Genomic DNA, 27,211 nt, shown 5'->3' on the forward strand with positions numbered 1-27,211 from the left:
TTTAAAGGGTTAAAATTCTGAAAATTAATGACTGTTTGGTAATTATGATTAGAACTGATGCTAGTAAAAAATCTAAGCCAGTGAAAGTGTAAAAAAATATTAATCTATAATATTTTTATGACACTTTTTTGACATGGACATTTTTGTCCTTTATGGGCCTGAGTGGTAGTTTTGTTTTTTATCTGATACTGCATAAAAAATATGATTGCATCAAAATTAATATTGTTGTTAATTATTGACATATCCAAGGCTGTAATATTTAAAGAAAAAAAATCCTGCTTAGAATTTAGTATATAGAAAATTATTATTATTATTCTAATTTTTATAAACATCAACAGTGGCATTATGTAAAGAAACCGACGTTTAAAGGGTTAAAATTCTGAAAATTAATGACTGTTTGGTAATTATGATTAGAACTGATGCTAGTAAAAAATCTAAGCCAGTGAAAGTGTAAAAAAATATTTTTCTATAATATTTTTATGACACTTTTTTGACATGGACATTTTTGTCCTTTATGGGCCTGAGTGGTAGTTTTGTTTTTTATCTGATACTGCATAAAAAATATGATTGCATCAAAATTAATATTGTTGTTAATTATTGACATATCCAAGGCTGTAATATTTAAAGAAAAAAAATCCTGCTTAGAATTTAGTATATAGAAAATTATTATTATTATTCTAATTTTTATAAACATCAACAGTGGCATTATGTAAAGAAACCGATGTTAAAAGGGTTAAAATTCTGAAAATTAATGACTGTTTGGTAATTATGATTAGAACTGATGCTAGTAAAAAATCTAAGCCAGTGAAAGTGTAAAAAAATATTAATCTATAATATTTTTATGACACTTTTTTGACATGGACATTTTTGTCCTTTATGGGCCTGAGTGGTAGTTTTGTTTTTTATCTGATACTGCATAAAAAATATGATTGCATCAAAATTAATATTGTTGTTAATTATTGACATATCCAAGGCTGTAATATTTAAAGAAAAAAAATCCTGCTTAGAATTTAGTTTATAGAAAATTATTATTATTATTCTAATTTTTATAAACATCAACAGTGGCATTATGTAAAGAAACGTCTCGGTTACATATGGTAACCCTCGTTCCCTGAGGGAGGGAACGGAGACGTAGGTCATGACTGACCAATAGGAATCTCGCTAGAGAGGCCAATCTACTTCGAGTGAAACTAAAACAAGCCAATACACATTGGCGTGCAATCATTTGCATCAGCTGCGCGCCCTCGTTAGCGCGGGTATAAACGAGCAGCTGGTGCGATTGCACACTAGTTTTTTGCTGAGGAGCCAAGCCTGAGAAAGCTGGCCGCCCCGGCGGGCGGCAGCGGATGTGGCGACGGGACCTACGTCTCCGTTCCCTCCCTCAGGGAACGAGGGTTACCATATGTAACCGAGACGTTCCCTATCGGTCAGTCACTACAACGTAGGTCATGACTGACCAATAGGAATCCCTACCAAAGCGCCACAGCCGCTGCACCCCATCCAGCGCCCCCGTGCAAGCCTCTACACCTTCTTGCCTGGAAGGACGATAGGCGGAGGCTTACACAGAGTGAGTCTGACACTGTTGTTCCGTAATAACCCATACAGTGAGATATTGGATAACACTGGGAAAGCGTGCCCTTTCTGTTTAGGAAGGAACGCTGCGGAAGCCACTTCTTCAAAGAGTTATGTGGAAATGCATATGGACTAGCCGAAGGCTGTACTGCATATGAAATAAAGGGTGACTTAGCCCAAGGGAAAGACACGGGCTTCCGATAGGAGCAGCCGTGGAATATACACATATGGGATCCCCCATATGTGCATAAGCAAGCCGACAGCAATAAGGGTGCAGCAAGCCGACAGAGCCAGACCTCTCAGTGCTTCTACCCGTCTAGGGTGAGAACACGGGAGGACACCGGCTCTACACGTAGGCTATAGTATCTAGCTAACGTGTTAGGTGTCGCCCAGCCCGCAGCTCTACAGATATCTGTTAGCGAGGAGCCACGTGCCAGCGCCCAGGAGGATGCAACGCCTCTCGTGGAGTGTGCATGCAACCTGAGCGGGCAGGGCACGCCTTGTGCTTGGTAAGCCAAGGCGATGGCATCCACTATCCAGTGGGCCATCCTCTGCTTGGAGACAGCCTTTCCCTTCTGCTGGCCTCCGTAACAGACAAAGAGCTGGTCTGAGGTCCTGACGCTTTGAGTTCTGTCCACGTACATACGCAGAGCGCGAACGGGACAGAGCAAAGCCAGGGCTGGGTCTGCCTCCTCCAAAGGCAGCGCTTGCAGGTTCACTACCTGGTCTTTGAAGGGAGTGGTAGGAACCTTGGGCACATAGCCAGGCCGGGGTCTTAGTACCACGTGGCTGTCACCCGGCCCGAACTCTAGGCACGATTCGTCGACCGAAAAAGCGTGCAGGTCTCCTACCCTCTTGACAGAGGCCAGTGCAACCAGCAGCAAAGTCTTCATGGAAAGAAGCTTTAAGTCTACTGACTGCAGAGGCTCAAAGGGAACATCCTGAAGTGCTCGAAGCACCAGGGAAAGATCCCAAGAGGGTATGGAGGGGGGTCGAGGAGGATTTAATCGTCTCGCCCCCCTAAGAAACCTGACGACCAGGTCGTGCTTTCCCACTGCTTTGCCATCTATGTGGTCGTGATAAGCTGAAATAGAGGCAGCATGTACTTTGAGGGTGGAGGGAGACAGTCTACGCTCCAACCCCTGCTGCAAGAAGGAAAGCACAGACCCTATCGGACATCTTCGGGGGTCTTCTCGGCGAGAAGAACACCACTCGACGAACAGGTTCCACTTCAGGGCGTAAACACGTCTCGTGGACGGCGCCCGTGCTGAAGTGATGGTGTTAAGTACCTCAGGGGGTAAGTCACCTAAACCCTCCGCGTCCCGTCCAGGGACCAGACATGGAGTTTCCAGAGGTCTGGACGCGGGTGCCATAGGGTGCCCCGTCTCTGAGTCAGAAGGTCCTTCCTCAGAGGAATGGGCCAGGGAGGGACTGTCACAAGGAGCATGAGTTCTGGGAACCAAGTCCGGGTGGGCCAATAGGGAGCCACCAGAAGGACCTGCTCCTCGTCCTCCCTGACTTTGCACAGTGTCTGCGCAAGTAGGCTCACTGGGGGAAACGCATATTTGCGAAGGCCCCGGGGCCAGCTGTGTGCCAGTGCGTCCGTGCCGAGTGTTCCCTCGGTCAGGGAGTAAAACAGCTGGCAGTGGGAGGTCTCTGAGGAGGCAAACAGGTCTACCTGAGCCTCCCCGAACTCTCTCCAGATCAGCTGAACCGCCTGGGGGTGGAGTCGCCATTCTCCCGGGAGCACAGCTCGTGATAGCTCGTCGGCCACACGGTTGAGCAAGCCGGGGACATACATGGCTCGAAGCGACCTCAGATGCTTCTGACTCCAGAGGAGGAGATGGCGGGCGAGTTGCGACATGCGACGGGAGCGTAGACCACCTTGTCGGTTGATGTACGCAACGGTCGCAGTGTTGTCCGTACGGACCAGCACGTCCCTGCCCTGTAGCCGTCTTTTCAAGCGGGTCAGGGCGAGATGTACTGCTAGCAACTCGAGGCAGTTGATGTGCCAATGCAGTTGAGGGTCCGTCCACACCCCTGACACTGCATGCCCGTTGTACGTGGCACCCCAGCCGGTGGCAGAGGCATCTGTGAATACCACAGCATGCCTGGACACCTGTTCCAAGGGGACTCCTGCCCGCAGGAACGAGGGGTCTGACCACGGGCTGAAGGTCTGGCGGCACGCCGGTGTGATTGCCACCCGGTGAGTGCCATGATGCCACGCCCATCTCGGGACTCGGCCGTGAAGCCAGTGCTGAAGCGGTCTCATATGTAGCAGGCCGAGCGGGGTTACCGCTGATGCTGCTGCCATATGCCCCAGGAGCCTCTGAAAGAGTTTCAGTGGGACCGCTGTCCTGCCCTTGAACGTGTTCAAGCAGTTCAGCACCGACTGAGCACGCTGCTCTGTGAGGCGCGCTGTCTGGGCGACCGAATCCAACTCCATACCGAGAAAAGAGATCCTCTGCACAGGGGAGAGTTTGCTCTTTTCCCAGTTGACCTGAAGACCCAACTGGCTGAGGTGCCTGAGCACTAGGTCCCTGTGTTCGCATAGCTGATCTCGAGAGTGTGCTAGTATGAGCCAGTCGTCGAGATAGTTGAGGATGCGAACGCCCTGTTCTCTCATGGGAACAAGGGCCCCCTCCGTGACTTTCGTGAAGACACGGGGGGACAGGGACAGCCCGAAGGGTAGGACTTTGTACTGATATGCTCGACCCTCGAACGCAAAGCGCAGAAATGGCCTGTGTCGAGGAAGAATCGAGACATGAAAGTACGCGTCCTTCAGGTCGATCGCTGCAAACCAATCTTGGGGACGGATGCATTCGAAAATGCGTCTCTGCGTGAGCATTTTGAACGGTAGCTTGTGGAGGCTCCGATTCAAAACTCGCAGATCCAAGATCGGTCGTAACCCACCCCCTTTCTTGGGTACAATGAAGTAGGGACTGTAGTGCCCTGACCTCATATCGGCTGGAGGGACCGGCTCTATCGCATCCTTCGCCAGTAGGACTGCGATCTCCGCACGCAAGACATGGGCATCGGCTGCTCTCACTGTAGTGGAGTGGATGGCCCGAAACTTGGGGGGACGCCGGGCGAACTGAATCGCATAGCCGAGCCTGATGGTTCGAATGAGCCAGCGAGACGGCCTGGGGAGCGCTAACCAGGCTCGCAGAGACCGTACAAGCGGGACCAAAGGGACCGAAGGCGTACCCGGAGTGGGGCAGCGAGGTGGAACACAGGGACGCAGCTCGGGAGGCTCTCTCTGGGAGGCGGCCCGTAGCGGGGTCTGAGTGTGCTGTGCAGCACTTACCTGGTTCCACGGGGCAGGAGGTGCGGGAGGCGGCTCGATGGCGTTCTCGGACCGTACGCAGCTGCCGGCTGGCGATAGAAGAGGCGGATGAGAGTGGTGAGGATTCTGACCCCCCACTACTCTCCGGGCCCTCTTCGGACCCAGAGATGATAGAAACTGCTCTTTTATTGAAAATTTGGGTACCGCTGGTTTTAAGGCCAGCGGCGGAACACAAACAAAACGGAACAAAGGATTTTCCACCCGGCCCTCTTCCGGGGGAGGGAGCGATGCAGTCATCGTCTCCTGGAGAGCAGTCCCTTCCACCTCTGGGTCGCCCGTCCTAGGGCCGCTTACCTTTGGCTTTGCCGCCCCTCTTGGCGGGGGCCTGGACGGGCGGGGCGCCCTGCCTGCGACTGGCTCCACGGTGCCGCTTGGATGGAGGCTGCTGCTGCGGCGCGGGAGCAGGGGCAGACGCAGGCGGACGCCCACGGCGACGAGCAGACCGAGGAGCCGCGGGCGGTGGGGTGGAGGCAGCAGCTGACCGCCGCGGCAGGATATGTTTAATGGCCTCAGTCTGCTTCTGTACAGCCGAGAACTGCTGGGCGAAGTTCTCGACCGCGTCGCCGAAGAGGCCGGTCTGGGACACGGGGGAGTTAAGGAACCTGATCTTGTCGGTCTCCCGCATGTCAGCCAGACACAGCCAGAGGTGGCGTTCCTGGACCACTAGTGTGGACATCGCACGACCCACTGACCGCGCAGTGACCTTCGTCGCACGAAGCGCGAGGTCAGTTGCGGCACGAAGTTCTTGGAGAACTTGTGGATCATGACCACCCTCGTGCAGGTCCTTCAGTGCCTTGGCCTGATGAACCTGCAACAACGCCATAGCGTGCATGGCAGAGGCAGCTTCCCCACAGGCCTTGTAAGCCTTGCCGGTCAGGTCCGACGAGTACTTACAGGCCCGGGAAGGAAGACACGGTTCTCCACGCCAAGTGGAGTTAGGGCACAGTTGCATAGCAACGGCCCGTTCCACTGGCGGGATACGCGCGTATCCCTTAGCTGCCCCGCCATCAAGGGTGGTGAGGGAGGAGGAGCCACCGAGACGGTTTCGGGCAGTAAAAGGTGCCGTCCACGTCCCTGTGAGCTCCTCATGCACTTCCGGGAAGAAAGGCACTGGGGTGGGTTGCTGAGAACCAGCGCGCGCCACCCCGAGATACCAATCGTCCAACCTCGAGGGCTCGGGACACGGTGGAGGGTTCCACACGAGCCCGATCCTGTTGGCGGCCCGGGAAAGCATGGCCATCATCTCCGGGTCCGACTCGGGCACCGCTGACACACCTGAAGGAGGCAGCGGCTCCGAGCCGTCGTCCGCAGAGAGGTCTGACCCACCCTCCGATGCAGCGATCGACATCTGGTCGTCGCAGGGAGCGCCGAACGAAACGACCGGTACACATCTCGAGGACGGTCCAGAACGTTCCGTTGGCAGCTCAACTGGTTGCGGAGCATGAGAGGAGTGAGGGTTCCTAGGGGGTTGGTTCCCCGAAGGAAGCGCGCTCACTGTAATCCTCAGGTCACCCGTGTCACTGCCCGAAGCAACCCGCGAAGGGGGGTTGGAACGAGGTGCAGGCACGGGGACTCCGCCCCTTTGCAGGAACGTGAGTCTCGACCTCAGCTCCGAGATGGTCATCTTCCCACAATGGGTACATGACTCATCCACGAACGCTGCCTGTGCGTGTTCGAGGCCCAGACACACGAGGCAGCGATCGTGACCATCCCGCGACCCCAGGTAACGACCGCATCCAGAAACACACAGATAGAACGTCATCTTGAAAAAGACGCGAACTATCTGTGTGAGCTCTTTTAGGGACTACTCTCACTGGTGCTGAAGCACGCAGGGGAACAGCCACAGCGATCACAGACGGGAATGTGCACCCGTCTGTGCGCTGGATCTCTCTCGCTGGAGGTCTTACCAGCTGTTACAACAGCTTTTGAGCGCTTGCCAGGCGCACCTTACCAGCTGTTATAACAGCTTTTAAGCGCTCTGAAGCGCACCTCACCAGCTGTTAAAACAGCTCTTTTTCTTTGCTCAGTTTTTAAAATAAAAAAAAAAGAAAGAGAGAGAAAGAGAAACTGCTCGCGCTGCCGTGCTGTCACGCCCGCACCGGGAAGGAGAGGTCCAGAAAGGCTCGTAGTAGTTGGTTTCAACTGAAAGCAGAGACATCGAAGTGTTTGGCTCCGAAGCAAAAAGCTAGTGTGCAATCGCACCAGCTGCTCGTTTATACCCGCGCTAACGAGGGCGCGCAGCTGATACAAATGATTGCACGCCAATGTGTATTGGCTTGTTTTAGTTTCACTCGAAGTAGATTGGCCTCTCTAGCGAGATTCCTATTGGTCAGTCATGACCTACGTTGTAGTGACTGACCGATAGGGAACCGACGTTAAAAGGGTTAAAATTCTGAAAATTAATGACTGTTTGGTAATTATGATTAGAACTGATGCTAGTAAAAAATCTAAGTCAGTGAAAGTGTAAAAAAATATTAATCTATAATATTTTTATGACACTTTTTTGACATGGACATTTTTGTCCTTTATGGGCCTGAGTGGTAGCTTTTTTTTAAATCTGATACTGCATAAAAAATATTAATGCATCAAAATTAATGTTGTTTTTAATGATTGACATATCCAAGGCTGTAATAATCAAAGAAAAAAAATTCTGCTTAGCATTTAGTAAATTGAAAATAATTACTATTTTTCTTTTTTTCATAAAAAAACAACAGTGGCATTATGTAAACAAACCCACATTTTAAGGGTTAAAATTCTGAAAATTAATGAATGTTTGGTCATTATGATTAGAGCTGATGCTGGTTAAAAAATTGATGTCAGTGAAAGTGGAAAAAAATATAAATCTATAATATTTTTATGACAGTTTTTGGATACGGACATTTTTGTCCTCTATGTACCTATGAGTAACTTTTTTTAATTGATGCACAAGGGTTAATGGACAGTGGTGTTTAACCTGCACCATGGCCTTTAACACTCCAGCATTAAGAAGAATGTCACAAATTGTAGCGAGCGTTTTTTCATTTGATAAGTACACGGCACGATCCATAAACCAGAGATTCTTGCAGCAACCAATGCAGAGAGGTCATAGAGCTGGGTCTCTGCAGCTTAAACAAAGACCAAATTTTAAATAGGTTTCGAAACAAAGTGGGCAACTTAGACTAGTCTATTTATTGGAGATTCAGACAAAATAAAGGTCTCTCAAAGTATAGACCTCTGAAATCTCACAAAATAACACAAGTGGCACATGTCCAGCTTGAGTCCACTGGTCCAGTCAACAGTCTTTGAGCAAATTGAAGCCTAAAGGCTGCTATTTTGCTCTGGATTAAACCATGTCCTCCTTCTTCTTTGGGTAAATACAGAACAGCTTTCAGTACCCAATGCATTTTGTCCCAAAAAAGTCAACTAAAATTGACTGTAACCTTGGCAGTAAATCTCATGGAGGATCCACACAATTAAATCGATACCAAAGAGCAGATGCAATTAAAATTGTTGATAATCAATATACTCGTCCTTTACATGCCATTTTAGGGATCAAAAATTTCCATTTGTTAAGGCGACCTTTAAACTTCTCAACAAATTTTTCAAAAACATTTCATCCCCTAAAAACACTCCCAAATAGTGTGCCTTCCTTGGTCCAGGATAAACCTTCTAGAAGCTTTGGTTCCATATTGACCCAGCTTCCAACTAATATTGCTTCACTCTTGGACCAATTTACCTTTGTGGCAGAATTTGTTTTAAATCATTCAGCATCTCCAACAACACATTTACATCTCTCTGTCCATTAATTAAAATAACAACATCGTCAGCATATGTTGATAACTTTGTACATTTGTACATCCTGAGACACGTAAACCAGACACTCTTAAGTACTCTTCATTTATTAAAGAGGGGCTCTATAGCCAAAATACACAGCATTCCAGACAAAGCACAGCCTTGTCTGATATCTCTAAAAACTTTGAAAGGGGCACACAAGTTCCCAGTAATTTTTTTAACACTTTCAACATCATTGTACAACACTTTTATCAAGGAAATAAAATCATTAATGAAACCAAAAGCTGTTAAAACATTCCATAAATACATGTGTTCCACTCTGTTGAAAGCTTTTTTTCGTCAATGGAGACAAGGCTAAACCCAGTTTAAGGTTTTTAACAATATCTATAATATCCCTAATAAAGGAAATGTTATCAAATATTAATTTCCCTGGAACACAATAAGTCTGATCGGGATTAATGATTTGACTTATAACTTCACTCAATCTACTTGCCAGAATTTTGGAAAGTATTTTATAATCTGTACACAACAAGCTCACAGGTCTCCAATTTTTGATCTCATTTAGATCACCTTTCTTTGGTGATCATAATGTGAGAATACCTCTTCTACAACTTAAGGGTAGTTGTCCATTGACCAAAGTTTCAATTAGTACCTGCAATAAATCTGGGCTCACCTCTGTCCAAAAACGTCTTACAGAATCCCACTTTAACCCCGTCTATTCCAGGTACTTTACCACCTTCCATACTTGAAGTTTCCCTCTAGTTTCGATTCCTCTCCCATTATACGGGTGATTTGCGTTTGCTGTGTTAATTGCTGGGCAGAAACAGCAACTGTAAAACAGATATAAAGTCGAAGAGATCCAGAACAAGGCCAGGACAAGCGGTCAGTCCGTGAACGAGACAAGAGCGCGCAAGTCGTTTTTTTCTGAATATCCAGTTCTCCTGTTGTTTCAGTGTAGTATCTACCAGCAGGTAAGGTTGTTTTCGATTCTCTGGTTATTTTCTTGTTTTGCCTTCTCACAAATTTGTATTTTAATTAGACGCGTTCCCACTTTATATAACAGCCGCTCTGAATAATATTGCAGTTTAAATTGTATAGCACTTAAGTGAGCGCTGTCCAACAGCTAGTTTCGATTCCTCTCCCATTATTCGGGTGATTTGCGTTTGCTGTGTTAATTGCTGGGCAGAAACAGCAGTCCTCACTCAGGCGTTAGTACGCATTATATCTATGTAGTGCGCGCGCTGTCGCGGAAGCGCCAGCGGAAGCGCTCAGCCTCCTCGTGTGAAGACCGACTCGGGTAAAGACCATCGACTCTACCTGTGCGACTCCACCGAGCAACGACACCAGCTACGCACTTAAGTATCTTCTTCTCCCTTTCCTTTCCTACTTGTACTCTATTTCCCTTAATCAACATGTGCTTTCAATACATTCCTGTTGTCTCCCGACAACGCACTCTCATCACGCACAGAAGGCAGCGCAATACTGCTAATCTGCGTCCCGTTCTCTCATCCACACACACACCTCTCTCTCTTTCTATGGGTCTATGGAATTGTCAGTCAGCAGTCAATAAAGCTGACTTCATTCCTGCCTTTGCATCTCTTTCAACTCTTAATATCTTGGGCTTGACTGAGACCTGGATCCGTCCAGAAGACTCAGCAACCCCTGCTGCTCTCTCTAACAACTTCTCTTTCTCTCACACCCCTCGCCAGTCTGGTAGGGGTGGGGGGACTGGTATTCTCATTTCTAACAATTGGAAATACTCAACTCTCTCCTCTCTATGCAATAACAACTCCTTTGAATATCACGCTATTACACTTACAACTCCCTCTAAGATCGAGATTGTAGTCATTTATCGCCCCCCAGGTCAACTGGGAAGCTTTGTTGAGGAGCTGGATGTGCTGCTGTCCTCTTTCCCTGAGGACGGCACTCCACTTGTAGTCTTTGGCGATTTCAACATTCATCTAGAGAAGCCGTATGCTACAGATTTCATCTCTCTCCTAGCCTCATTCGATCTCAATCGGCTCATCACCACAGGTACTCACAAGTCAGGCAACCAACTGGACCTGGTCTACACACGCAACTGCATCACAGACAACATTTTGGTGAAACCTCTCCATGTTTCAGATCATTTCCTCATTACTTTCAATCTACAACTCACTATCCACACTCCACCAACTCCCCTACCAGTTACCTTCAGACGAAACCTACGCTCACTTTCTCCCTCCTGTCTTTCCTCTGCTGTGTCATCTTCTCTTCCCTCACCCTCACAATTCTCATCTCTAGATGTGAATACCGCAACGGATACTTTATGCTCCACATTAACTTCTTCTTTAGACACTATCTGCCCTCTCTCCTCCAGGCCAACACGCGCTACCCCCTCTAACCCCTGGTTATCTGAAGTTCTTCGGGAACACCGGACTAAACTCAGGGCAATGGAGAGGAAATGGCGAAAATCAAAAGATACATCTGACCTGAGTATGTACCAATCTCTGCTCTCTTCCTTTTCTGCTGATGTTCATGCCGCAAAATCTTCATATTTCCACAACAAGATCAACTCCTCCTCTAACACACGAACACTTTTCAAGACATTCAACTCTCTCCTCTGTCCACCTCCACCACCACCCACCTCCTCACTAACTGCTGATGATTTTGCTAACTTCTTCACTAACAAAACAACAACCATTAGCAGTCAGTTCTCTCCTCCACACACACAGGAACCTAGTCCAACCTCTCCCACAGCCAATAACCTTCTCTCCTCCTTCTCTCCTCTAACCGAGGAAGAAGTATCTAAACTTCTCCTCTCCAGTCATCCTACCACCTGCCCTCTAGACCCCATCCCCTCACACCTTCTTCAAGCCATCTCTCCCACACTTCTACCAGTTGCATTTTCATCGATATCGATACAGATACCGTTCATTTCTTATTGGCAATTTTTGTCAGTAAAAATATTATTACATTTAAGACAAATCACAAGACAAATACAGACCATTTATACAAAATTTATTGTAGTCAATACATAATAAAATAAAAATCAAAATAAATAACAAATATGAATGAAATTAATTAAATATGAACAAAAACATACACATTTTCACTTTTCTTAATGATGTTTTATGAACAAAGTTCGGGAGGAGCACGTTCTGATAATTACCATGAGTGGAGAGCACTCTACAATCAATGAATAAATTGTGTATATATAGACTCAGTGTCACGGAGCGCTCTAGGACACCTCCTGTTGGCGTCACCAGATCACTCTCCCCTGCATATTAGGACTGCACCTCCCATCACCATCTGATCACTATCCAGCCCTGCCTCATCCTCATCACTGTCACCTGTGCACACTCAGTCTCCTTTATCAGACCCCTTTTCCCCATTATCTTTGCGAAGTCTTGTTTTGCCACGCAGACATTTCCAAGCATTCCTGAGCGTTTCCAAGTATCTGTGATTTCCCTGGCTCCCTGATCTTTGCCTGTTCCCTGGACTCTGTTTATTCCCGTTTGCTGCCCGCCTCGACCTCTGCCTGTTAATGACTACGAGTTCTGCATTGTCCCTTTGATTCATTGTCTGCCTGAGATTTATGTCTGCTCATCTCTGTCTTCTTGTGTGTTTAAATAAAGTGCTGCAAATGGATCTGAACGCCTCTGACTCCATGTTACACTCAACAGTCTCATTGGCAGTTTAGCAGCGTCCCTCCACCACCCCTTCTCCACTCTTCTAGTCCTAACCACTTTACATACGGGGTACTCTGGGTTTGGGCTGAACTCAGAGCTCGAAGCCCTCCCCCCAGACAGCACGCCAAATACGCATTATACTTTACCCCCTCTAATTGTATGTAAGTGTGAACTCGTAAATAAAAAAAAATAAAAAAAACTGTCATTCAAAGATGAAAAATCCCCAAAATTGTATCTCATATTTTCTTATCTTGTTTAAATACTCTGAGCCAGCAATTTTCAACTTCAATAAATTCCCCTTTTGGTGTGGAAATATTTTAATTTCGGATAATTACGTAAATATTATTAAAAACCAAGGCCTGTTTTGAGCAGGCTAATCAACAACTGGATAGTAATGTTACTGGATATTATCCCCTTCACCTAAAGTGTCTGTTAAAATTAGATTGTGATCGTAATATTTATAGACTTTATCACTCCACTGTCAAGTCTGTATCTACACTTGGCTATTTTGCAGACTCTCGTGCAGCAGACTGATCTCATGAAATGGCGTATGTATGACACGCCAATTCGTATTTCCATTTTTGGCGTGCTATCAACACGCATAATCGCTTTTCAGTGTGTTTATCAACGCCTTTGACTTAACGTTATATTACTGTATTATGTATATATAGATATATGACCTACCCCAACCCCGTCCCTAAACCTACCCGTCACTGGGGTTAATACCATTTATGAGTGTTCTCCTACCATCCTAGGAAAGAAAAGATCGCTCCACAGATGTAGATATAGATTTTGCTTCGTTTCGCTCGGACATTTAACGGCGTACACATACACGCGGAATCACTCGGACATTTAATGGCATAGGCATACACGCAAAAGATTTCGGCGTGGACATACACGCGGATAGCTCAAAATGCGTATAGATAACACGCCACTTTCAAGTCAAGTGGCGTGTTATCTATACGCATTTTGAGCTATCCGCGTGTATGTCCACGCCGAAATCTTTTGCGTGTATGTTTACGCAAAGTCATGATGTCATGTTGCGTGCAGGGTCTTCTGCCGGACTGCGGGTGGTGCAGGAGACTGGACTTTCACAGCAGCCTGTGTGAACATGAAAAGTATGATCATTTACGGCACTCAATACTTAGTTGGGGCTCCTTTTGCCTGAATTACTGCAGCAATGCGGCGTGGGATGGAGTCGATCAGTCTGTGGCACTGCTCAGGTGTTATGAGAGCCCAGGTTGCTCTGATAGTGGCTTTCAGTTCTTCTGCATTGTTGGGTCTAGCGTATCGCATCTTCCTCTTCACAATACCCCATAGATTTTCTATAGGGTGAAGGTCAGGCGAGTTTGCTGGCCAATTAAGAACAGGGATCCTTAAGATCTGGTTTAAGAACCTGGTCCTTAAACCAGGTACTGGTAGCTTTGGCACTGTGTGCAGGTGCCAAGTCCTGTTGGAAAATGAAATCTGCATCTCCATAAAGTTGGTCAGCAGCAGGAAGCATGAAGTGCTCTAAGGGGGCTTTCACACTAGCAATTTTGGTGCGCAGCCGGGCTCGAAAGACGTCAGAGTTCAGTTTGTTTGGATGATGTGAACGCTGTCTTCCAAACTCGGGTGCGCAGCCGCAAACCGTACTCGGGTCCGCTTAAAAAGGTGGTCTGGGGTACGGTTCATGTGAACTCAAGTACGGTTCGCTGCTGATATGAACGCAATCGAACCAAACCACCTAAGTGAACCGCTATTGATGACGTATTATGTAAAATGTGGTCGACAGGACGGTCGTCAGTGTGTGTGTGTGTGTATACACTTACCTTGACGAAAAGCGGGATTGACGCACTGCAAGCAGAGAGATGATTAATGCTTGCCTCTACAAAAATTGTCTTCGGCTGACAGCCAGCTGTCTTTGGAACGATTTTAGTTCTTTTGTGGCAGACAGACGCAAGTGTGTTTCTGTATATTTTCTTTGAAAACAAAACCAACGGTTAAAAAAATTAGAACAAATGTGAAGCGAGCAATTCTATCCATTTTGACGCCTTTTCATTTATAGCGGCGCTGGTTACCAAGCAACGCGATTACGTGGCAGCTGCAACTTGATGACGCAAGCGCACCGCGGTTCAGGTACAAAAAATATAATGTGAACACAGTTAATCGGGGGCAGGGGGAGAGGGGAGCAATCGAACTCTGGTTCGGAACAGGCAATCGAACCAAGTGTGAAAGCGCCCTAAAACTTCCTGGTAGACGGCTGCGTTGACCTTGGACCTCAGAAAACACAGTGGACCAACACCAGCAGATGACATGGCACCCCAAACCATCAGTGACTGTGGAAACTTTACACTGGACTTCAATCATCGTGGATTCTGTGCCTCTCCTCTCTTCCTTCAGACTCTGGGACCTTGATTTCCAAAGGAAATGCAAAATTTACTTTCATCAGAGAACATAACTTTGGACCACTCAGCAGCAGTCCAGTCCTTTTTGTCTTTAGCCCAGGCGAGACGCTTCTGACGCTGTGTCTTGTTCAAGAGTGGCTTGACACAAGGAATGCAACAGCTGAAACCTATGTCTTGCATACATCTGTGTGTGGTGGTTCTTGAAGCACTGACTCCAGCTGCAGTCCACTCTTTGTGAATCTCCCCCACATTTTTGAATGGGTTTTGTTTCACAATCCTCTCCAGGGTGCGGTTATCCCTATTGCTTGTAGACTTTTTTCTACCACATCTTTTCCTTCGCTTCGCCTCTCAATTAATGTGCTTGGACACAGAGCTCTGTGAACAGCCAGCCTCTTTAGCAATGACCTTTTGTGTCTTGCCCTCCTTATGCAAGATGTCAATGGTCGTCTTTTGGACAGCTGGCAAGTCAGCAGTCTTCCCCATGATTGTGTAGCCTACAAAACTAGACTGAGAGACAATTTAAAGGCCTTTGCAGGTGTTTTGAGTTAATTAGCTGATTAGAGTGTGGCACCAGGTGTCTTCAATATTGAACCTTTTCACAATATTCTAATTTTCTGAGATACTGATTTGGGGGTTTTCATTAGTTGTCAGTTATAATCATCAAAATTAAAAGGAATGAACACTTGAAATATATCAGTATGTGTGTAATGAATGAATCCAAATTTCACGTTTTTAATGGAATTACTGAAATAAATCAACTTTTTGATGATATTCTAATTATATGACCAGCACCTGTATATGCTTTTGTTAGTGAACTATTTTCCGATTTTCAAACAAAATTTCGTTTTGGCTATTACATAATAGAAATGGTCATAGAGCGATAGTTTTAATTAAAGTACAGATGATGTATCTAGATAGTTATTTAACTTTGATTTAACATTTAAAAATAACAGATGGTTTATCCATTTCCTTATGGTTTGTCCAGGAAATGCAGACATCAAAGCCACACATGATTGTGGTCAAGCATGTGCGTCCTGGCACCACCATTATAAGTGATGAGTGGAGAGGTTATGGATGTGCATTAGCCGATCCCCACAGTGGAGCCAACACCCACCATTTCGAGAGAGGATAGTTAAAATGTATATATGGCACTAACTATTTAAATTGTAGCATATCTATTTATATCTGTATGTATTTCATATGTCACTATATATTTGACATTACCTTTTGTCATAAAGAGGGGAATAAATATGATTTAATTTTATATTTTGTAAATTTTTTAATGTTTTGTTTTAATGTAATCTGTTATCGAAACGTGTTTTTGGAAACCAATGTTTAATAAACAACTTTTATAAACTCCAGTGGTGGTCATTAATGATAAATGAATCGTTAGCTAATGGTTTGCAAATATGCAATTATGTTGGGACTTTACTTGTAGAGGCACATAATTATTAATTCATCATTTAGTAATTGTTGTAATTTACACATGAATGTGCATTAGTAGTGCAGTAATTAATCATGTATTAATGCATAGAACCAGATACAGGTATAGTAATAAGTTGAAATACAGTTCCTCAGCTCATTGTGGTAATTAACAAATTAATTAACACTATTATAAAAAATAAAAAAAAGTTTTTAGGGAATTAATCCACAATGACATTTAATTCATATAGCAATTCATTTATGAACTAATATATTAGTCAGACAGACTCTTTATTAGTTGCTAATGTGGCAATCATTGACAAATAGCTAGTGATAAATAGCTATTAAATTGATAAATAACTATTAGTTAAGCATGAATTCGACATAGAATGCTACAACGACCATGATTTTTTTTTTTTTTTTCAGAAGTCCCCGAGATGCTCGTCCCTGCACTGCTGGCACCTCGCTGGCTCCCTGAGCTACCGGCACCAAGCAGTCTTCCTGTATAGAGACAGAGCGACACAGTCTGAAACCACATAATCTGAAAACCACAACCACCGGGGGGAAAACAATCCAACCGTCTCCATTGACTTTGCATTGCATGAAGCTGCCGAAAAACGAGCGTTTAAGGACACAAAATAGGATTTAAAAAATCTAATAAAAAATAAAGACCTCTTCAAAACAAAGTTATTTTTTTCAACTTTTTATTAATATGATGCAATGCCATATACATGCAATACAGTGCATATGGCCAATAACTGGACTTTAAAACATGTCCCACATTGCATTATATATAAATTTCATAATTCCATGACACTGCAATAGTTTTTATATGTAAAGACTTTGAGTCATCACTTATAATAATTAATAGATTAAATCATGAACTGTAACATCTGCATCCACCATCCATTCCTCCAACCAACAGAGGGAGCCATCTCCTGAGTATTGAACACTGCCGGTTCTTCTTGCATCACTTCCTGTCCCTACCTGTTATAAGCCATGTTGTTTGTGCATCATGTTGCAAAGTATTGCTGGTTTACCCTGTCTTTACCGAGCATTTCTGATACCTTGTTTGTTTGCCACGTTTATGTTTCTCTGCCTGTTCTTGACCACGGTTTTTGGATTACGGACTTGAATTAGTTTGCTGTTTTGATTGCCGCTATTTTTACCATGCCTGTGTATGTTTGTTGACCACGATTACTGTCTTGAATCTTAACTTTGTTGTTGCTACGGTGTTTAATAAAACACCAAATATGGATTCAACTAATCAACAGAGTCAGTCATCGTTACATGAACACTCTTAAAGGAGTCATTAAAATTTAAATGGCCAAGCAATCTAATTAATGGGAGAGACCAGGGCAGGCCTAAAATGGTTTATTTTCATAGAGGTAAACAGATATTATTGTTAAAAAAAACTCAAGGGGAAAAACGAGTTCCAACAGTACGTATCTGTAGTAAACAGTGATTTACTGTTTGTTTTTGAGTACTTTACTGTTGTTTTGAGGGTTTTTACAGTAAAATAATGCCGTTTTAAAGCAGTAGGGGTGTAACAATACCCCCATGTCACAATTCAATACATATCACGATACTGAACTCCCAATATAATATTATTCCAATATCCCAAGACATTGAAAGTAGAAGTTTTTTTTTTTTACTGTTGATTAAAATGCTAAATTTGGTTTTACATTGTATATGAACACACGGATAAAAGTCTACATGATTTTGTAGCTACATAATTATTTTAGACGAATATGCTTGCAATCTGTCACTGACAAGACATATTTAAAATAATATAGGCCACTTTTTACTGGTAACATAAGACATATGGCATCATCAGGACCCACAAATATCCCCCAATTTCATTATTGTACATTATATATATAGCAGGTTAATGTAGTACTGACACTAAACCTCTGAGAACTTGATTTTTTTTTTCTCACACATAAAGTTTATTATGGGTGAATTATACACAATGCATATGGTCACTATCCACGATACATATTGTTGCATTTTTGTATTGCGATATATTTTGACACAATATATTGTTACACCCCTACAAAGCAGTAATGCAAAAAGTATCAAATTTTCTTCCATTTACATTAACAGTATTTAACTGTTAATTACACAGTAGCTTCATGTTTTATAATTTACAGTTTTTTAGCGTGGCTACTTTACAGTGTTTCACCGTTAAAACTACAGACATTTTTTACAGTGTATAAATACACCGACTAGATGATGGAGCTAAACAGGCACAGCCAAACAGAATGATTAACTAATGAGTTACAAAGAAAACAAACTATGGACTCAGGCAGGCTTAACAGGAACTAAACAGAACTTACATGATACCCCGATATCTTGAATTCTGTCCTGCATCATGTTTGTCACCAATAAACTGTATGAAATATAAAATTACCTATATGTATGCAGGTTTGAAGCCAGGTGGCTGCATTAAATGTGTTAAGGAAAGAATAATCTACGGCTAGCTGTGCATTAAACAATTTTAATGCACAACGTGAAGGCAAATAACCACCCTGCGCAAAGTGATTTGATTGCATTCAAATAGTTTGAATTGGTAATCCACCATTATCCGTGGATTACCCAGCATAAACCATGATCATTTGACAGCATTGATAACTTAAAGCTGTTATTGATATTTGCAGGGCAATTATCAATTATAATTAAGGGCAGACGGAGACAAGGAAATTTTCCAAATGAAGGTTTAATGGTAATTAAACACAGGACAGCAGAACAGGCAGCAATACACACTAAATATAACGGAGATCGGACAAAGACTGACTGAACTTGAATACAAACACAGATGACACTGATTAACAGAACACAGGTGATACAGCTGAACTGATAAAGACAATTTAGACAACACCTGACGTGATGACAGGCATACTAAACTAAACCGAACAACACTGTGACAATGGCACATATTCTTAGAGCTCAAACATGATGATTTGGGGCTCAGGTCAGGAAGCAGAGAGACTAAACCGACCGTCTGCCCGCTGTCTCACGTCACTGAGATATGATAAATCCCATCACATAGAGACTCTTTCACCTAGATATCATCATATAGAGACTGTGTCTGTTCCCCGAATTAGGAAATATAAAAAATTTAAGACCCAGACAAATAAGAAATTTAAGACAATTAAAAAATAGATATAATGCAGATGAACAAATGATAAAGCTCAGGTTGCAATATAATTACAGATTATAACCTAGACATGTTGTGTTTGACAGAAACCTGGCTAAAACCAGACGATTACATTACATGTACATTACATTACACTGTACATGCTACCCTTCAGAGACATCATTAGGAAGCATGGGATTAGTTTTCACTGTTATGCCGATGATACTCCGCTCTAGATCTATTCGTGCCCCATTGAAACTTGCCAATTCAAGAAATTAACGGAATGCATAGCTGATTTAAAAATTTGGATGACTAGTAATTTCCTATTACTCAATTCTAAAAAGGTGTCTAATGATTGGACCAAAAACCTCTGCATGTACTAACCTAGAATACGTTCTAACAATCGATGGCTGCTCTCTCAAGTCTTTGTCATCGGTTAGGAACCTGGGTGTTTGCGGAGCGAACTCTGATCTCTGTATGCAAGTGATGTGTGTGTGTGCATTTAAATGAAAACAGCAAAGAACAGTGATTAAACTGACTTGGAACTAATGGTGCATTAAACAGTTTTATTGCACATCTTTCAGCCAGTCAATCAGAATCAAATATTCAGACAGACCACGGTACAATCATATTTAACGCATTATTTTTTCCAATACTAATGAAATTAACGTGTTAAATCAACAACCCTAATATATCATTTACATTTATTATTTCATGTCCAGTTTTTAAAAAAAATATTCCACCGTAGTTTTAAAATCCCATTGCTATATTCAGATGTTAAAGAAGAGAAAATATAGCCTATGATTGGTCATCTGTCAATTCCATAGACAAAGTCTCCAAAATTGATCGTCTCAGTGGGGTTTATTTGGTCATATAGGTCTATATTTTAAAAGTGAATATAAATTCATGAACAACTGGCATATTTTTTTATTTTCAAAGAATTACTACTGCAAGCTTAATGTGAATACAATGTTGAAACCTTTTTTTCATGACTTTGTTCAAAAAGTTGTTCCTTTATTCTTGTAACACATTCTACATGCAATGCACACTTGCACACACACACACACATATATATATATATATATATATATATATATATATATATATATATATATATATATATAATGAATGACAACAACAGCCAGGCTAACAAAATGATTTTGTAAAGAATATGTATGAAGATAATTAGGTTCACTATACTTACTCCCTAACATAAACAAAATTAGTATTTCTATCTAAAATTGGAGCATTTTGATCACACAATTTCCAACAATCTTCTCCAACCCTCTATGTAATAAAAAAAAAAATCTCTCAGATGGGGTCGCAAGAAATCCCATCTTTTAATTTATCAGAATATCAAACTATTAATTTGAAAGTGATGGATCTGAACAACGACTTTGCTTATTTTAGGCAACTTCGGGCAACACTTTTTCTCATGAGTCCGTAGATTAGATAATTGGGTGAAACTCTTCCCACATGAAGAGCACTGGTGCGGCTTCTCTCCAGTATGAACTCTCTTGTGCCTTTTCAAGGATGTTGAATAAGCGAAACTCTTTCCACAGTGTGAGCACTTGTACGGTTTCTCGCCAGTATGAATTATCTGGTGTGTTTTTAAGTTGCCTGATGTAGTAAAGCTCTTTCCACAGTTAAAGCACATATGAGGGCTCACACCAGTATGCAAACGCTCATGCTCTTTTAAAGAGTGCAGATGTGTAAATCTCTTTCCACATGAAGAACAAAAGTGAGGCTTCACGCCAGCATGAACTTTAAGGTGTTCTCTCAAGTTTGATGCCACAACAAATGTTTTATCACACTGGTCACAGCTGAATGATCTCACTCCAGAGTGACGACGCAGATGAGTGGTGAGAGAGCTTTTGGATGTGAAACTCTTTCCACACTGGGTGCATATGAATGGTTTTTCTCCATTGTGAATTCTCATATGATCCTTTAGGTGTCCTTTATGTATGAAACTCTTTCCACACTGAGTGCATATGAACGGTTTTTCTCCATTGTGAATTCTCATATGATCCTTTAGGTGACCTTTATGTCTGTAACTCTTTCCACACTCAGAGCAGGGGAAAGATCCTTTGACTCCAGATTGTTCAGCTTGTTTCTGCGTGAAATCCTCTTCGGTCTTAAAAACGGCTATATTTCCATCTTCATTTTTGAAATGATGAGGATTTTGAAACAGATGTTGTTTGTCTTCATTTTTATATGTCAGTTTTACATCTTCATTTGTGAAATGATAGTGTATGTCTTCATTCACTTCCATCAGGTCTAAAATCAACATATTAAATTAAATTCCCAAAATTAAATTAAAATAGATAAATGAGAAACAAAGAAATAAAGTGAGTTCTAAATTTAGCACAATTCTAGTTTACACATGGTTCCCGCGGATCCTTAAAAGGTCCTAAATTAGATTTTTAAAATATAAGGCCATAAAAAGTCTTATAAAGTCTTATTTTTACTTATGAAAGGTCTTAAATTTTAGATGACTCTTCGACTTAGACATATCTAAATGCTTTCCAAATTAACTATCTAATTAGTGTATGTATTATTTTTTATTATTCTATCTTTGTGGATTTGCTTGTTCACGTGACAATTCGCATTAAATTCACGGCAGCATAACGTCTGTCTCCTGCACGCGAGAGGAGAGAAGAAGAAAGTTGGTAAATGTCAGTTTAGTTGTAAGTTCATTCTTTATGTGCGTAGGGGTGTGCAATGTGTATTATCTATTATGATATTGTTGTGATTGTTTTAACGATGTACGAGGCACTGTGAGCTGACATCGCATTTGTCTATCGTGCTTTCACTGCGTGATGTGTGCAGTTATAGTAGTGCTGCCACGATTAGTCGACAGCAATTTTTTTAGTCGACGTGTCGTTTTACTATTAACCGCCTATTTATTTTTTGTGTCCCGTCTCAAAAGGCTCACTGTAATTCACCTCCACACACCAGTCTGTGCGCCGTGCGCGCCCTGCTGGTTAATCTGCTATCCTCTTCCTTCACGTTCCCGCCCCGCCCCGCTCTTAGAAAACAGAACGCGGGTCAATATATTGTTTTTTTATTTATCCTGTGCTATACAGTATATACGCAGCTGAGTGAACAACACAGGTTTACTGTGCGTGTGTCGCATAAAACGGCCTTCTGCTGCTTGCAAATGGACTCTTTTGAGGAGACAGTGGATTTCCAAATGTGTTGCCCTGATTCCTCGCGATATGCGCGAATACACTGCAGGCTCACTCATGCTCGTATCCAAGGTAAATCATCAACACGATCATCCCTTACATGTGTTTTATTTAACTAAATACATCATAATCATCTAAAACGCATGCGCAGGTTACTTTACTTCCTGAACAAGCACGCACCCGAGTCCGTGTTGCTTTCACATTCACGCACGCAAACCGCGGCACGGGCCCGCCATGCACGCAAGTGTAAACGTAGTGGGCTAGTCCAGACTCTTTCAATTCAATTCCAGTTTATTTGTAAAGCGCTTTTCACAATATCGTTTTAAAGCAGCTTTACAGAAAATGCATGCATTGCATCTACTTTACAATTCAAAGTGATGTTATCACTTATGCATTTCAGAAATGTAGCCTACATATAAAAATGTAGGCTACAGTAAGCTAATAATGTATTAATTTAAGGCAGAACAAAGAGCTAATTTAAGTACATGTTTGTTAATAGAGGATTAGATTAGGACTCTGACTAATATGGTATACCCTATTATGCAGATACTTAATGCTTAGATTGTTAATACATAATGTTTTTGAAAAGGGGACATTTTATATTTTGGCCCTTCAGTTGAGTTCAAAATAAAATGGACAACGAAATAACAAACACTTGATTTTTTTTAAATTAGTCGTTTAGATTAGTCGACTAATCGAAAAATTAGTCGAAGATTAGTCGTTAGAAAATTTGTGGTTAGTGGCAGCACTAAGTTATAGGTATGTCCCCAAATTAGTTTTTGTCTTATATTTATATCATAATATGTTCCTATATTAGAATATCACATCAGCAAGAGTGCCGTTTTCCCGTGCACAATTGCAAGAGTGATATGTATGTTATACAACAGTTAAATTAAAAATAAGTTAACATTGTCAGTTACTTTTTAGACACAATATTGTCAATATTGTTTGTTTTCCCTTTATTTCGCTGACTAGAATTTCAAAATGAAACCGTAGTAGAGTCTCAATGCAACAGACAGTGATGATTTGTTGATTGAAATCCACGTTTTGAACGAATCACTTGCTTCTTTCCCGAATGAATCAGCTGTTTGAACAAATTGGTTGAATGACTCCCTCAACTCACTAATTAAGACAGTGACTTGCCGCCTGCTGGCGGTTTTAGTTTCATATTTAAAGTACCCTTTAATTACAACGTTAAAATTAGAAATCATTTCATATTTAAATATTGATTAAAAAAAGCATAGCTTTATTTATGCAATTGTAAATGGAGTGTAAATATATTAATGCCAGTTCTGATGCCGCTTCTGTGTCACCTCTGCACTGCAAAGATGGATTTTGATTGAATGATTTAATTTGACTGGTAACAGTGGTACTGTATAATTAAGTATTATTGTATAATAAGTATAATTACTGTATAATTTAATTTGAATGTTAGTATTTGACATAAAAGTTGATGCATAACTCTAAATAAGATGCATAACTCTAAAAAATGTCATGTAAGTAAAATTGCCTCTGGAAATCAATTTAAGGTGGCATACATTGCCCCTTAATTAAAATATTAATTTCTGTCACTGCTGTGAACTGACCACTGCATAGAATATGAAAAATATAAATATCTTCGTGAGTCTGCTGTCAACAACAGGCCTAACCCAGCCATGGCACCAGCATAAAAAACACAATCAGTAAAATATAATCTAATTATTATCAACAAAACGTTGAAAATATTGAGATATATTTTTGTCAATATTGCACATGTACGGTATTAATTGTGATTTCTTCAGGTCTTAAAAAGCCTTAAATTTGACTTTAAAAAGTGTGCAGGAACCCTGTTACAACAGAGTCTACTAGTATCAAGTTTTAGATGTATTGTTATATTCTCCTGAGAACCAGAACTTGTTTGTGTTTATTTATGTCATTATTACATTATTTGAAGCATAAGAAACAAACAAAAATGCTATGTCCTCTGTACAGGACACTGGGACTTAGTTATTAAGAAAATAAAATGGCACGATAAGACATGCTTAGGTTAAAACTATGTTGTTTTGTTTCTTTCTCATTTACCAATAAATGTTTAGGTTTCAGGCTATTTTTAACCAAACTTTGTATAAAGATGATTCTCAACTGTGTTGTGAAAGATATAGGCTAATACAATGATTTGATATATTATTTTACTTCATGGATTGTGTGTAAAATTGCCATAAATGGGTAGTCCCATTCTATACAACAGTAGTGTCTTCTACAGAGGACATGTATAAAATCGATGCCCTGTTTCGTAACAGAAAGTCATATTCTGATTTGAAAACCCATAATGTTTTCCTGAGATGTTTATTTATGACAAACAATTTGAAAATTACTTACATTTAAATTATAGTTACAAAATATAATCAGATTTCCATAAGAGTGCAAAAAATGTGATCCCAGGAGAGGGAGTTGTCATGGTGAAACCTCTAAACATTTGGTATATCTCTGAAAAGCCCTGCATGTGCTCTTTACATTACATCCAGACTTTTAAAACAGTGACATGTATGGTCTCAGAAAATTTGCTAAAATAAAATGTCCTCTACAGAGAAAAAAGGCTATGACTGGGTCTCAGGAGGATATGTCAGTTTTCATCATAGGGTGTCCTCACACTAGGCGATCTGAACCGTGCCCGGGCACGTTTGACCCCCGAAGTCTGGTCAGTTTGACTATATTTTGATCACTCCGACTCCGTACCCTGCCTCAAACACTTTCTATTACAACTCGAACAATATAATCGTGGGACAGGGCCAATCAGGGACAATTGTGCCCAGTGTGAGTACACCCTTAAAGGGGCACACTCTAGCTATTTCTTCGCTGATTTTTACTTTTGTTGTCGCATGTTTTGTCAACGAGCTCCCCCCTACAGCTGTGAGGTGTATATTTCACAACAATGTCGTAAGAAAACTCACTTGCGGCACCCTCCTTTCACTTTATACCGCTGCTCATGTGCATTTGTTATTATCGGAGCCGGCCAACTTTATCGTGTGGAGCTATGTCTACCCAGGTGGGTAATACATCATACACATTGAGGGCGGCGTGTGTGTTTATGTCGAATTGCCGTAAAACAGTTTGTGTTCCTCGCTTCTCACGAGACTTCCTATTTCCAACTTATTTCCATGTTGCAAGGTTAGTTTTCCGCCTAGGAACGTTAGGGGGAGCGGGGAAAGTCACCATTCTCATCGGAACAAGTTATTAAACCATCCAAATGATTTCTAAACGGTTTTATTAAGTTTAAATGGTTGCCGAATGCCCCTTTAATATTCCCCATCAGTCATTAAAAAAATTAAGGAAAACACCAACCTATTTGTTCCTCTGTTTCTTCATCTTTTATTCTGCAGGGTTCTTGCTTAAACTCCATCTTTTCAATAGTATGTCAGTAGTTTCTCCTGCTTGCTTCCTCTCCTGTGGGAAGATGGGAATATTTCACAGCATTTAAACTCTCATAAAGAACTCGCATTGTTCAGAAACAATTCAACTCTAACTGATTTTTATGTTGCTCTTACATTAGATATGATTTACATGCATTAAAAACTGTTTTACCACGTTTCATTTGTTCATTAAATTAATTAAAATACAACTCATAATCTTCACAATTTTAATGTGGAAAAAACAGTCAGTTCCGTGTTTACGTTAAACTAGCGTAACGTTAATGTACAACATCAGTCGGTTCATTTAGATTAATTTCTGAGTGATTCACTAAATGAACTGACTCTTTTAGATTTATCCTAATAAATGATAAAAAATTAAATGTAGCCTACTCATAGTCTGAAAAACACAGCAGATTATAAAGCAGGATGAAAGGCTGTGTTCCACTTTACATGTTTATGTTCCCTTTCCTCGATCACTTCTCTTCTTCTCCTACACTCTCGCATGTGTGTCATTGTTTGCACGAGCGCCTTCTACTGGCGGAAACCTTTTGCATAAGTATCTAACTTTCATAGATAGATACAAGACAACCAATATAAGATCTGTATCTTAGTTGAGATAATACATATTATATTTATCTTCCCAAAAATGCATTGGGTATTTGAATTGGGTCTCCTTTAACAATGCAATGCCTGATCAAAAGTTATTGCAATGTCTTGCCTAAGTAACCTATTTAACTATTGTATGATGTTTATAAAATTAATTGCACAAAAAACATGTTTGAAATATAAAATTAATGGTTAGTATTACATAATAAAACAAACACAACCATGCCTAACAATGTATTTTTTAATAAGGATAAGGATTAAGTAGCAACATATTGTGTTCTGTAAAAGTAATTTAATGTTAGTTTTACACAATAATAGTAATGCGGTATCATATATAATAATACTATAATACATTTTTAATAAATTAATTGTCATGCTAAGAACACACAAACACCATTAATTTGAAACATGCAATTGGGAATTATATTGGAAGAAAAAAACATACCTAATAAGGCAAGTTAGCAGGCTAATCAGGTATATGCTATGCTACTACATAAGCTAACTAAAAACCAGTAAGAACGAGAAATGCTTAATTTCACAACCTAGCTTCAGTTGTAAGAACCATGTAATTTAAAAGACATTAATGGTCATTATAACACATTTTAAACGATATAAACAATCCCAAAGGAGACCCGATTCCTGGAGGGAATCACAAAGGATAAAAGACCACACCGAAGCTACTTCTAACTACATAGAAGCTACATAGACATTGGCCCTCAT

General features: G+C 41.7%; 1 protein-coding gene and 1 long non-coding RNA gene across 3 annotated transcripts in view; one reads left to right on the plus strand and one right to left on the minus strand.

Moving 5' to 3' along the window:
- The window catches only part of LOC143703363 (uncharacterized), a 276,206-nt gene that overhangs the window by 92,380 nt on the left and 156,615 nt on the right, over positions 1 to 27,211 (plus strand). The gene's annotated exons all lie outside the window — the stretch shown is intronic.
- LOC143703077 (uncharacterized) lies at positions 20,425 to 26,398 on the minus strand. The gene is made up of 3 exons (XM_077197227.1): positions 26,276 to 26,398; positions 25,818 to 25,919; positions 20,425 to 21,585 (listed from the first exon to the last, which is right to left on the minus strand). Exons 2-3 carry the CDS (start codon positions 25,873 to 25,875, stop codon positions 20,657 to 20,659), a joined length of 987 nt encoding a protein of 328 aa, XP_077053342.1. The 5' UTR covers positions 25,876 to 25,919; positions 26,276 to 26,398; the 3' UTR covers positions 20,425 to 20,656.

This window comes from Siphateles boraxobius, unplaced genomic scaffold (genome assembly GCF_051911475.1).
Source record: "Siphateles boraxobius isolate OS27281-9 unplaced genomic scaffold, OSU_SipBor_1 11, whole genome shotgun sequence".
NCBI classification, from domain to species: Eukaryota; Metazoa; Chordata; class Actinopteri; order Cypriniformes; family Leuciscidae; genus Siphateles; species Siphateles boraxobius.

Bases quoted from the DNA above. Each gene is read 5' to 3' on its own strand.
- LOC143703077 (XM_077197227.1), bottom strand. From the start codon at position 25,875: ATGGAGTTTAAGCAAGAACCCTGCAGAATAAAAGATGAAGAAACAGAG. The intron at 21,586-25,817 runs GTTGGTGTTTTC...TGTTGATTTTAG, and splicing joins AGAAACAGAGGAACAAATAG to ACCTGATGGAAGTGAATGAA.